At 33.4% G+C, this 13,367-nt stretch overlaps 1 protein-coding gene across 2 annotated transcripts in view; it reads left to right on the forward strand.

Annotated features, from left to right (window-relative positions):
• Positions 1–13,367, forward strand: part of LOC123539362 (uncharacterized) — a 45,490-nt gene that overhangs the window by 13,779 nt on the left and 18,344 nt on the right. Inside the window, exons 2-5 of one of the 2 annotated variants that reach the window (XM_053523300.1) lie at positions 8,820–9,266; positions 9,525–9,618; positions 11,398–11,494; positions 11,961–12,026. In XM_053523300.1, coding sequence (XP_053379275.1) covers positions 8,820–9,266; positions 9,525–9,618; positions 11,398–11,494; positions 11,961–12,026 — 704 coding nt within the window. The remainder of the gene's footprint in view (positions 1–8,819; positions 9,267–9,524; positions 9,619–11,397; positions 11,495–11,960; positions 12,027–13,367) is intronic. The other variant, XM_053523302.1, reaches the window with a different exon arrangement.

Below are 13,367 nucleotides of genomic sequence, written 5' to 3' on the forward strand. Positions count from 1 at the left end.
AAATTTCCTATAGGTTACCTCCCCTTATAATTTTGGTTTTCATGAGTTATCTCCCCTGAAAACTAGAAAAAAAATGATTTTCTCCTTTTCCCTACGGTGAATTTTAGATTTCTTTTTGACATTTGTATCAGAATCATACAATGCAGCTTTCTACCGCAAAATTTTCTCGAAACAAAAGTTCAGATTCTCATAATCAAAGAATTTATATTTTCCCATAGGCATCAATGTTAACTTCAATACCGATTATCTCCCCAAAAAATGATAAAATTTGAAAAATCTCTCGGTGAAAGTTTTTAATTTTGAATGCCTTTAAAGTGATCAAATTTCATTTAAATATTACCATCCAGTTACAAGATATGAAATATGGCTATTACACCATGTTATCCTTAAAAGTCTATTGCCAAATGTTTTTAGCAACTCAAAGGTGTCGTTCAGATGGCACTCATTATCTTCCTAGAAGTTTTGAATAGCATTAAGTATTTGTTTTCTTAACTTAATTTTGGTTTTTAAACACTTAATATTGTTAACATTCTTGACAGCTTTTTGCAATTTCATAAGTTTAAATCTAAAGATTACTTAAAGTACCTGAATATTTCATTTAGTTTTTTTTAGTTTTTGTTCAGTGCTGCTTTTCAACAGTGAATATTTTATTAATAAGCCCATAAATATCTCAATACAATACATGTGTATCTGAAATTTAAAAACAAAGTGATTTATTTCTCACGTAAATAACTGTAAGGATACACTTCACAATCACACAAAACAAAGATAAATATCCATTAAAAACACATTTTCCATGAAAGGCAGCCCCAAATTTTAACCCTATTATCAGTGTATGAATGTTAGCAGGGATATGTACATAATTCATATATACAGAATATATACATAAAAATACATAATCGATGTAAAATGTAATTATTGACAACAATATTGAAACCATCAAATAAAAGAACAACATAATTAAGAAACTGATATAAGTATAATCAAACTGATAGATGCATTAATTCAAAATGAAAAAAAAAAAACAGCATTGAATGTGTAATGAATGTTTCGGATGATTTCTTGGTTGATAAAAGTAAAGAAAGAATGTTAGAGTTATTACTTTAAAGTTTTAACAAAATAATGATATCATAATATTGAAAACAATGATTCAGATTTCTTTCTACATATTTCTAAATACAACAAAATACAGTGAAAACGTATTTTAAAAAGCGCCGTTATGGAAAAAACTCTCATTGCTTGAGAAGTATGGACCTATACTATTTTGTAAGAGTATTTAATATTTTATTCTACTTTTTTCTGAGAAAATAACGATACAATAAAACAAGAATAATGGAATGGTAACGTAACATGTGTAAAGTATTTTACAAACAGATTTCTCCTTGAAATAAGTATTTACACTATATTTTCATATGATGCAGCTCAAATATTCACCAGTTTATTGATCACAGTTTATTTCATCATGTTGTTCAGTTTTAGTTATATCTTGTTTCCAGAGATGTCTGTTTTAGCATAGGTTCATTTTATGCAAATTAGCTAAAATGCCTAATGTAGGAAAAATTATTTACCTTCAGAGTAACAAAATACTATTCTAAAAAAAACAATGAGAGACATTAAGACCAGATCAAAACTGTCTGATCTATATTTTGTTAATAATTCATGTAATAAAACAAGGTTGAAATGGTAACGTAACATGTGTAAAGTATGTTACATACTGATTCCTCCTTCAATTAGTGTTTAAATTATATTTCCAAACAATATAGCTCACATAACTGTTATTTTATTGATAACAAATATTTATATCATTTTATTCAATTTTAGTGGTATCGTGTTTCCTGAGATGTTGCTTCTGGCAGTGGTTCTTTTTATGCAAATTAGCTAAATATACTTATTTTGGAGTAAAAGCATACCATCAGAGTTACAAAATACTATTTAAGAAAACACTGAGCGACTTTCAGAACAGATCAAAACTGTTGGTACATTTAAATTGATTTGAAACTTAGAAAATATTATTTTCTAATATAAAAATTTTGTCATTTTGTAATATTCTAATTAACATTCATGAATATGCAAAATTGTCCATTCAATAAAAATGCTGCTATCTAAAGGCCAATGTCCTAGCTCCATTTTGACACCATTTCTATTGTTTTATCGTAAAAACTGACCAAGATATGACTGGTTATCATCTATATGGTTGTCCTTTCCAAAAATAAACGGTTGCCATGGAAACAATGAAATCATATATAGTCCAAAAGAGTTTTTTTCATGGGAACATTTTTTTATTTCGAAAGAGTTGGTCCTGCCGAACAATTTGGTACCTATGAAAAAATGTCTAGTGCGGGTGCATGGTAGACGTTATCCCCCCCCCCCACACACACACACACCTAATTCGGAAACTGGAATTACTAACCCCCCCCCAATACTCTAAATTTCGACTAAGTTATTCGAAGTTTGACTAAACTATTCTATATATAAAACTGGGTTGCGATAAAGGGCATCTCCAGCTTTAGCACAGACAATGCTATATATCACTTATTATGTAGTCATATGGCTGATTGACCAACAATCTGGAAGACACATGACCGACCGGTCGACCAACATTCGCAAGACCGAATACAGCTCTAATCCATGTTCACTATTCGTATCACGCGTCAACCGTTTAGGTAGCATGGTACACTTCGAATACCCCGTCAATATTTGTTATAATTAGAACTTCGTGATTTTGGATGTCTGTAAATTAAGGTGAGAGATAATGATTGTTAATTCTTTAGAAAATTTAAACAGCCGATACATGTAAAATTCTGATGTAAGTTGTAAAACTAACTGCTGCTAGCTTTGTATGAATCGGTGAGTCACCTTGGCGCGGGAAATTCAAATCACGACAGGGTTCCGTGCTTGTTGATTGATACTCAGGAACTTTTTCGTTATTTTGTGAAAAAAACGAGCTGGATGGGCCCCTATTCCGTTTATATCCTGAAGTTCAGTAGGGACTATTAAATTGAGAAATGCAATAAAATTGGGCATTGTTCCTGCAGCGGGATCATTGCAGGCTGTTCAAAAAGTGCAAAACTGATGATTTTTGCATGCTATTTTTAATGGATCGTGTAAAACTTTCGTTTTGATAACTTTCTGTATTCTTGTATGAGAGTCCTGATCTTGGCATTAATTAAAAGCACAAAACATGCACGCAATTTATAGAATGGCCACCCTGATTCTGCACATTAGGGATGTGCAATATTGCGACTCGCTACATGTAAGCCTGTCCGTGCCCAAAATTTTCGAATCTAAGTGTACCCTGCTACCTTATCTAAGCGAAACGGTGTGTTATATTCGAATGTAGTACATCACATATGAGGAAAGAGGAATGCTGTTCCACATATATCTGTGTTCATCAATTCTCTGCTACGGTCATTTTTGTCGTTTTTGTAATACCTTGATATTCTTTTGTTAGTATGTCAAAGCTTCGATTAATTTATTCCACAGTTCGAGTTAGTAACGCATATTTCGAGCTCCGTAAGTGGAAATTTCGAGTAAGTAGTGGAAATTTCGAGTAAGTAGTGGAAATTTTGATTACTAGTAACTCCGTGATAGAAAGTCAAAATTTCAGTTTAATAAATTTATCGTCTCTTAGAATTTGGAGTAAATGAGTCGAATTTTCTAGTTAGCTCTTCAATAGGATCAGCAATTTCCAAAATACATGTATAATATTTTGTCGGGAGTTAGAAAAGAATGGATAGTTTAATTGTATATTTACTCTCTTTGGTCTATCTTGATTGTTGGAAAGAAGTTTTCTTTTACTGATTTTATCTGAAGCTTTACATGTTGGAGACTGAAAAATTTATTCATATATAGGAGACTAAAAAATTATTTTAGCTCTAGGCGAATTGTTTACTGATATTCGGTGCTGGGTGTTTCACTGGAGAAAGTAGAAGGATTGTTTTTAGAGGAGATTTGTTTGGCTGCCTCGTTTCCGCTGACCCTTCAAACAAAGCGTTAGTCTAGACTTTTTCTTGTAACGTGACATATTTGAATAGACAAAATTAAATACAGAGGAAAATAAATTGAAAAATAAAGTAAAAAGCAAATCTAAAACAGAATGGAATACCTGTCACAAACGAATCTCTGAAGCTGACGCAAAATAAATTGACTGTGCTTTCATTCAACTTCCATTATATGTTTTGAAATCCCCTGAGTCTCAACAAATATATATTCTCAATACGAATATTAAACCCGGTAGTGCAAAATATGTATACACAATTAATCTAATTTAAACCAACCATTTTGAGCGTACATTTAGTTTATCGAACTTATGTGCATCCGTACACCACATTTTAATTGCGATGCAGCTTCATAATGAATAAAATAAGCTCACACGCTTTTGGTTAAGCATTACATGTTGTAAACTATAAAAAGCAAAGAAGAGCTAACCAAAATGGATCCAAGTTTTCGGATTTTTAATAACATTTCCTTGACGAGAAAGCGAAAGTTGTCAGTTTACACTCAATAACGTTTTATATATGACATAGTTCTTTCTTGTAGAAACGGTATTACACATCTGAAACATTTCACTACTCGATGCACAGTTTCAATAACCGCATTATTGTTGAAATAACATGATATTTAAAAAATACTGACCTCGTATCTTGTTTACCTACTAATATTCACCATTTTATGTTTCGCGAACCTTTTGCTCTCGCTTAAAATCTTATCGAGCCAAAATACATTCGGCACCCTGACTCTATGGTAAATGAGGACACGGATCTCTTTCTGCTTCTATGTGGTAAACAATGAACTCCAACTCAGGGAGCTCGGAAAATCGAAATTTTCGTCCTGAACACAGGTTTGTGCATAAAAGACATATAAACCACGGAAAGACGTAACTATATACCCTTGCTTTTTTATCGTTACATTTGTTTTATCGGTTGACACAAGTCCAAACGATGATGGAATGTAGGTGGAGGGTTCCAACACGGATGAACATTAGGTCATGTTTATAAAACTTAATACAACTTTCCTTGAATATAGCAAGTGTCTAGTACGTTAGATATGAAGTCGTTGTTCCCATCTTATTTGTAAATACACTTTATGTGGTTATTTTCATCATATTTCCTTAAAAACGCCCTACTTACGATTTCGTTTATGCACGGTATTTTCAATTACAACATATCACTATTTCATTCACGTTTAGGTCTGGAATTTCGAGATCAAGGGCAAGCCATACCCTATACAAACCTGTAGTTGTAGGTCCGGGCTACCATTTGAGACAAAGGTCGGGGAACTCTAGAGTTTGAGGTTAGGTCGATAATGTTTTAGCTTGGAATAAATCAAAATTATAAACATATCTGGAAGTTTTTCGACCTGGTTAAATCTACTTACATTTCTAGGAGTTTATTGAAATATAACGGTGGATTATATTGAAACGTTCAATTTTTCAAATAGTAGGACTTTCATTTTATAACAAAGACAGAGTAAACACTTTCTTATTATAGAAATTATCTCTTTATACTTCATTCAGCTTTAATTTGAATATTGTTTCCGTGTGTTTATGTTTAACTGACACACTCTTAATTTCGTCATTGTTTTCTAAATCATCTACCACAACATTTTAATATCTATACTGAAAGGTCATTTTAAATATAAGGTAATGAGTAATTATGTCTTAAAAACATAAAGAAAATTAAATTATCTGGTGATGCTACATTATACATTCAACTTGTCTATATCATGATGATGTAGTAAATATTTAGTAGCGCACAGGACTACGTCGAATTTGACAGATCCTCTGACTGTTGATTGCTGCTTTTGTATTTTAGAAAAAATGGCTATTTGATGGACTTTTCCTCTTTATTAAACCATTTTATTGTTTGTTGAACTCCGTAAAAACTCAGTATATCAGTAACAGACGGACGGGCTAAGCGATCACAATACAATATTCCCTATGGCCAGAAACACAGAGGATGACTCCGCAGAATATAAGGCATAAACTTTAAGGGGAACATAAATGCAATACAAAAGAAAAGAAACAAAATAGAGAGAAAAAAAAGCGTATTCTACTTTTTTAATCACCCTAACAATTGTACGGATTAGCGTGTAGAGAGGTGTCGGCGACTGGACAATTTATTAAAACAGTTATTAATATTACTTATCTGGATCCACAACAAAAAAATGTAAATGATGACGTTAAAACTAACCTCGTGGATGTCGACACGCTTGAATACTTCCTCACATGGCAAAAATATAAATAAAACGGGTAATTAACTGCGGCCAGTACAATTTAACAGTAAGATAATATTTAGTATTGCAGCTAAATTCGTTTACATTGGAAAAATACGGCATATTTTGAAAATAATATGAATGTCTTACTTATATACATAATGCGATATTTGCCTCAGAGTCAATAGAGTATTAACAGGCGAGACAGGAGACATGTTTTTCTCATAATGTTTGATGTATACATGTTTGTATAAAATTTGTCGAATGTCATCACTTTTGAAACATATTGACCTACCTGATCTAGAAATAAAAGTACTATCCGTCAGTAGCCTACATTCAATTTATATAGATAGATACGAAATAGAACTGACCTGTATCGTGTCATGTTTGCCTTGCTGGTAAACACCTTTTTGCAACACTGGTAACGGTCGTGTCCCGCGTATATCGCCCCATGTTGTGTTGGACAAGCCCCATGTTGTGTTGGACAATACTTGTGCTCAGTTGTCAATATCTCTGAAAATATAATTTCTAAAATTACAAACCGTAAGGAAAATAGAGTTTTTAACAGTTTATTTCTTGCAACATTGGACTGTCCCATATGTTTTATTGTCCTAGTTGAGTAACATACAAAAGAAACAATACTGGAAGCTTTTTGCCTATAACTTTTGTCCAGAAACCATGCAAACTATGGTATATTACCGGCGGGCTGTACTAGGCAAACGGAACAATTAACATACTGTTTTGTAAAATGCCCAACCGACACCTCTCCACACGTTCATCCGTAGAATTGTTAGTGTGATTAAAAAAGTAGAATACGTTTTATTTTCTCTATTTTGTTTCTTTTGTATTGCGTTCACCTATACCTTATCACACTGCGGAGTCATCCTCAGTGCTTTCTTCCATTCTTTATCTGTCAAATTCGAGGAAACAACACAAACATAGTCCTTTACGCTACTTAATATTTACAAATGTATATAGCACCCTACAGCTCGCAACAATATATTCAAAGAGACATTATTAAATGGCTGTGACGGGAAAAAACACAAATGTTGTTATCTGAAACAAAACACTTAGCAGATTTTAGAAGTAGGTGCTGTAATATGCAACAATAACATCACTTTTTTACGGAACAGGCCAGATTTTAAAACGATTATTGGCTTAATGAGTGTGGATGTTCTCCATCAAAATCGTAAGTGAGGATGTTCTCATTTCAATAATGTTTTCTGTTTTGAATGAAATATCGTCTTGCGTCCTTAAAACAGCAGAATAAAACAATGTTTGAATATTATGCTAGTCACTGATATTAATAATTAATATAGCGTCAAATCTGTCTTCATTTCACCAAAATACGACAACAACTCACCTTCTTAAACAAAAATGTGACACTGCTCATGTCCTTTTAGCCAAATGTTCGCGTTTTCCTAGGGGGAGGGGGGAGGGGGGTGGACAAGCTATACGTGCAATATGGAACACTATCGCTACATAGTATATTCCTGGGCGGGCACGGTGCTTTTTATCCCGAGTCGAACGCTGTAGTACTAAAAATGTTACAAGACTTTTCTTACCTGAAGCGGCGTGTGGACAACTCAGTAGCGCTGTCTTTTTGGTGACGCTGCAATCTGCCTTTCACCACAGTGTGATATGTCTGTGATGACAACACTGATACACATAATGAAACAGTGCAAAGACAATACTCAGTTTACAGACAACAGTGCAGCATATTAGACAACTTCAATAGTACTATATTTCATCCAATGGTACTGTTCCGAAAAGATATATGTGAGAAAAGTTACACCCACAACCATGAGATTAACAAAACGAAGTTATTTAAATCTTACAAAACAGAGTTAGTTGAAAGACTTTTACCTTAATTTTGCAATTCATAAGATGGTCTTATTCGAATGAAATAGGAGTGTCATGATTTGCTTCTATCACTAATAATCATATTCAAAGAGGTTATGAAATTCATCATCTATGAAATTTTTGTCAGAAATTCGCATTGTTCAATATAATATTGCCCCTTTTCAATAGGTTAGTAATGCTCTAAATTTGCAAAGAATCTTAGCTAAATTAAAAGACACAATGTCCAAATACTCTTCAAAAACAAGGAGAGTAATCAACTGTGTTATTCCAACGTTGTACAAAGCTATCTTGCAGTCTTGTAGAAATCAAACTCGTCAAGGCTATTCTTAATAAGATATATTTAATGTGAAGTAAATATATTGTTATATGCAAATATAGAACAGATTTACATAATATTTTAAAATTTTCATCGTATTTAGCATTTAATACCTTACTCCAATAACATAATACTGTAGATATCGTCTCTGGAGTTACTGGTTTAATACCTAACACGCCATATATCATGAAAATTGCTGGTTCAAACGGCTGTTCCGCGCTATATTGCGTGATAATTGCCTAGGACCTTCCGGTTCTTCGGGCAGTTTTAACGGAATAACGCGGAGAAACTGAGAATTGTCCTTTTAATGAGTATTATATAAAATGTTATTTTATCTGTAACATCGTCTGTGTGTGTTTGTAATGCTGCAAAATATATAATGTCCTTTATTTTATATTGCAAGTACATGCATCTGGTTTTCTTCCAGGATGAGAATTATCTGAGGCATACTGCCAGTAACGATGAAAGGTGTTACGTTAACGACGCCTTTCAAGCAACCGAAGAAACGGCTTTATCAAGATTAAACAATGTCATAGTAAAACAAAATAGTGGACAGGCTTCTGGTATTGAAAAGCACTTGGATGATGTTATTACAAATAACCTGTGCAAAGACAGTTGCAATTTCGTTGAAAATAAAAAAGAAAATATCAATCTGGCTGAAAAAGTCGAAGAAAATATCAGTACTGGCAACAGCAAACAAGGGAAAACCAAACAATGTTCTACAGATAATCCAGGAAGAGATACTGATGTCTTTGACACAGTCAAAACTGATCTTTATTGTGAAAATCTAAACAATGGAAATATCATAACTGTGAAAAATATCAATTTAAAAAGGAGTCTATCATTTGGTGACAAACCAACTAAACGAAAAAGGGTAAGAGTGCTGGAAAATGTTCTTATATTTTCTTTTTATTTAACATTTTTGAAAAGGAACATTTTTTATAAAAAATGAGATGTTTCATTTGCACTAAAGCGATATTGGCAACACATGTAATAAAAAGCAATGTACATTTGAGAAAGTAATATCACTGGTCCAATCATACACAACATAATGATTTTGTATGCAATTAATCTACATGATCAGCAACAACATAAAGTGATAGATTTATTACTTTATTACTGACTATTGCAGAAGGAAGAAAAGTCAGTAAAAACATTGGATGAAGCGACATATGATAGACCGTTATTTTACAACGAGACAGAACAAAGTTCCTCCACTGACTCAGGTTATTATTTTTCACTTTATAAATGTAATAACAACAGTTGTATATACTGTACATATACAAGTATATAACTACATACCCAGTTTAGGCAGGTCAGTTACTACATACCCAGTTTAGGCTGGTCAATTAAAAAGTATATACAGTGAAACACCGCTCGCTCGAGGTCGCAAGGGGATGAGCAAAATGCTCGAGTTATCCATGGTTTCGACCGACCCAAACATTGACCAACATATGAAAAAAATTGAAGTTTGTTTTACCAATTGTCATCGAGACCATTTGCAGAGGAAACGGTGATGCGTAATAATAACACACTCGTGACATTTTCAAAAGACGTATTACAAACGTTATTTATGATAGATCGTAAATGGCACATGTGAAGAAACAGCTAAGACATTTTTTTTTATTTGAAATACTGTAACCGAATTCGCAATTTTCTTCTCCAAATTAAGATCTCATAATTATCTTCTCAATTTTATGAAAAGGCTATATTATTTCCTTTATTTGCATGCAAACAATTGTTGATTAAAATATTAAGATCTCATAATTATCTTATCGATCCCGCAGAAAAAATTAATAATTAATAACAATTTTGATCAATAAAATTTTTCTTCCACCTTACATCAATAATTAATCTCATTATCAGATCAAATATACCGACAAACAAACATTTAAGATAGTCGGGGAATAGACCATGCAATTCTCACGACGTGCGAAAATTTTTAATTTACCGATACATTCTGACCGCCGAAGGTGTGAAAATTTTTGACACCTCTGCTCGAGTTTGCCATAAGCAACAAAGAGTAAATTAATACACAGGGACCAGGTGTCATGCTCGAGCGATCGAGTTATCGATGCTCGACCCAGCCATGGTAATTTCACATAGAAAATAGAAGGAAATCGGCCGGGACCACATGAATTGCTCGAGCGAGCCCGGGTGCTCGAGTCATCGATGCTCGAGCGAGCGGTGTTTCACTGTAACTACATACCCAGTTTAGGCAGGTCATTTAAGAAGTATATATTACATACCCAGTTTAGGCAGGTCAGTTACTACATACCTAGTTTAGGCAGGTCAATTAACAAGTATATAACTACATACCAAGTTTAGGCAGGTCAGTTACTACATACCCAGTTTAGGCAGGTCAATTAACAAGTATATAACTACATACCCAGTTTAGGCAGGTCAGTTAAGTACTATATACCCAGTTCAGGCAGGTCAATTAACAAGTATATAACTACATACCCAGTTTTGGCAGGTCAGTTAACAAGTATATAACTACATACCCAGTTTATGCAGGTCAGTTACTACATACCCGGTTTAGGCTGGTCAATTAAAAAGTATATAACTACATACCCAGTTTAGGCAGGTCATTTAACAAGTATATAACTACATACCCAGTTAAGGTAGGTCAGTTACTACATACCCAGTTTAGGCAGGTCAATTAACAAGTATATAACTACATACCCAGTTTAGGCAGGTCAATTAACAAGTATATAACTGCATAGCCAGTTAAGGCAGGTCAATTAACAAGTATATAACTACATACCCAGTTTAGGCAGGTCAATTAACAAGTATATAACTACATACCCAGTTTAGGCAGGTCAGTTACTACATACCCAGTTTAGGCAGGTCAGTTAACAAGTATATAACTACATACCCAGTTTAGGAATGTCAATTAACAAGTATATAACTACATACCCAGTTTAGGTAATATATTTCGCACTTTGAATGAAAATACATCTTGAAACATTTTGAAAATCTTCTAACTTCTTGTTTTGACACAGCTTTTTCAGGCGATTCCTGGAGACTTCCAATTGATGAATTCACCTCCAAACGTCAGGGTTCCAAACGAAAACACAGAAAAGTTTCCAAACAGATGAGGTTGGTAATTTAACATATTAATCGAGGTGATATGTTAACTGTTGTGTTAGATCAGACAGGACGTGACTACACCCTTTATTGTGAATTATCTGGGAATGAAATTGATTAGATATTTTCAAATACAAATATACCAATTTCCTTTCAAATTTAACTTTAAAATCATTATTTCAATGTACCGCTTGCATTTAATATTATCAATTAAATTTCCACCTGGCATATTATGTGTCAAATTCTAGAGTGTAAATGATATTAATGCAAAAGTAGTCTGCGATCGGAATTTCATTCCTATCAAAACAGGTTTCAGTACAATAACATGGCAAACTGCAGGAAATATGGAAAATTCAAAGCGCTCCCATATTCAGTTTAGAAGATATTAATGTAACTTATTTTTTGTAAATCACACAAAGTCGGTATTGACATAAACCCGTCCTTACATATTTCTTATAGTATGTCTTACATATTTCAGATCGCTCTATAAAAAGCAAGACGAACTTATTGATGACTACTCTCAGCTCAGAGAGAAATTTGGCCGGTTACTGTTTGTTTATTTCCCATATATACACTATGATTGATCAATTTCCCTCATTAAAGATGGTTAATCAGATCTGAGTCAAGTAAAGGATATGTTCAAAACTTTAGCAATTCATCATATACAGTCTAGTTGTGTTCACGCGGGGCTTAATACAAGTTAGATTTTCACAGGAAGTATTTTCAAATTCGGTTGCACAACCAAGATAGAGCTATTTTAGCATAAGTATAAATTTAACATATATTTCCTGAGTAATGATATGACTATAAGAAGTATTGTATTATATTTGTGAAAAATATGGCATTGACAGTAACATACTTACATATACAAAATGCAAATGCAAAATTAGAAATTAGAAATATTCTGCTTTTAAAATAATTCCATATTAAAGGGGGTATTTATAAAATTTCATTAAAAAAAATAATATACAGCTAATAAGGATCAAAACCTAAGTAATAGGTACTTTCGTTTCTAAAATAAATCTCTAATAGAATTTACGAAATAAAATGCGACTTAAATATGACTGACCATCTGTAAGTGAAAAATGTCTGCCGTTTATACCGGTTTATGTGTACCTATCTCTATCTCATAGTAAAGTTTGTCTGCCGTTTATACCGGTTTATGTGTACCTATCTCTATCTCATAGTAAAGTGTATCTGCCGTTTATACCGGTTTATGTGTACCTATTTCTGTCTCATAGTAAAGTGTGTCTGCCGTTTATACCGCTTTATGTGTACCTATCTCTGTCTCATAGTAAAGTGTGTCTGCCGTTTATACCGGTTTATGTGTACTTATCTCTGTCTCATAGTTAAGTGCGTCAGCCGTTTATACCGGTTTATGTGTACCTATCTCTGTCTCATAGTAAAGTGCGTCAGCCGTTTATACCGGTGTACGTGTACCTGTCTCTGTCTCGTAGAAAAGTGTGTTTACCGGTTTATGTGTACCTATCTCTCTCTCTCATATTAAAGTGTGTCTGTCGTTTATACCGGTTTATGTGTACCTATCTCTGTCTCATAGTAAAGTGTGTCTGTCGTTTATACCGGTTTATGTGTACCTATCTCTGTTTCTCATAGTAAAGTGTGTCTGCCGTTTATACCGGTTTATGTGTACCTATCTCTGTCTCATAGTTAAGTGCGTCAGCCGTTTATACCGGCTTATGTATACTTATCTCTGTCTCATAGTAAAGTGCGTCAGACGTTTATACCGGTTTATATGTACCTATCTCTGTCTCATAGTAAAGTGCGTCAGACGTTTATACCGGTTTATGTGTACCTATCTCTGTCTCATAGTAAAGTGCGTCAGCCGTTTATACCGGTTTATGTGTACCTATCTCTGTCTCATAGT

Source organism: Mercenaria mercenaria, chromosome 14 (assembly GCF_021730395.1).
Source record: "Mercenaria mercenaria strain notata chromosome 14, MADL_Memer_1, whole genome shotgun sequence".
In the NCBI taxonomy this organism is placed as follows: Eukaryota; Metazoa; Mollusca; class Bivalvia; order Venerida; family Veneridae; genus Mercenaria; species Mercenaria mercenaria.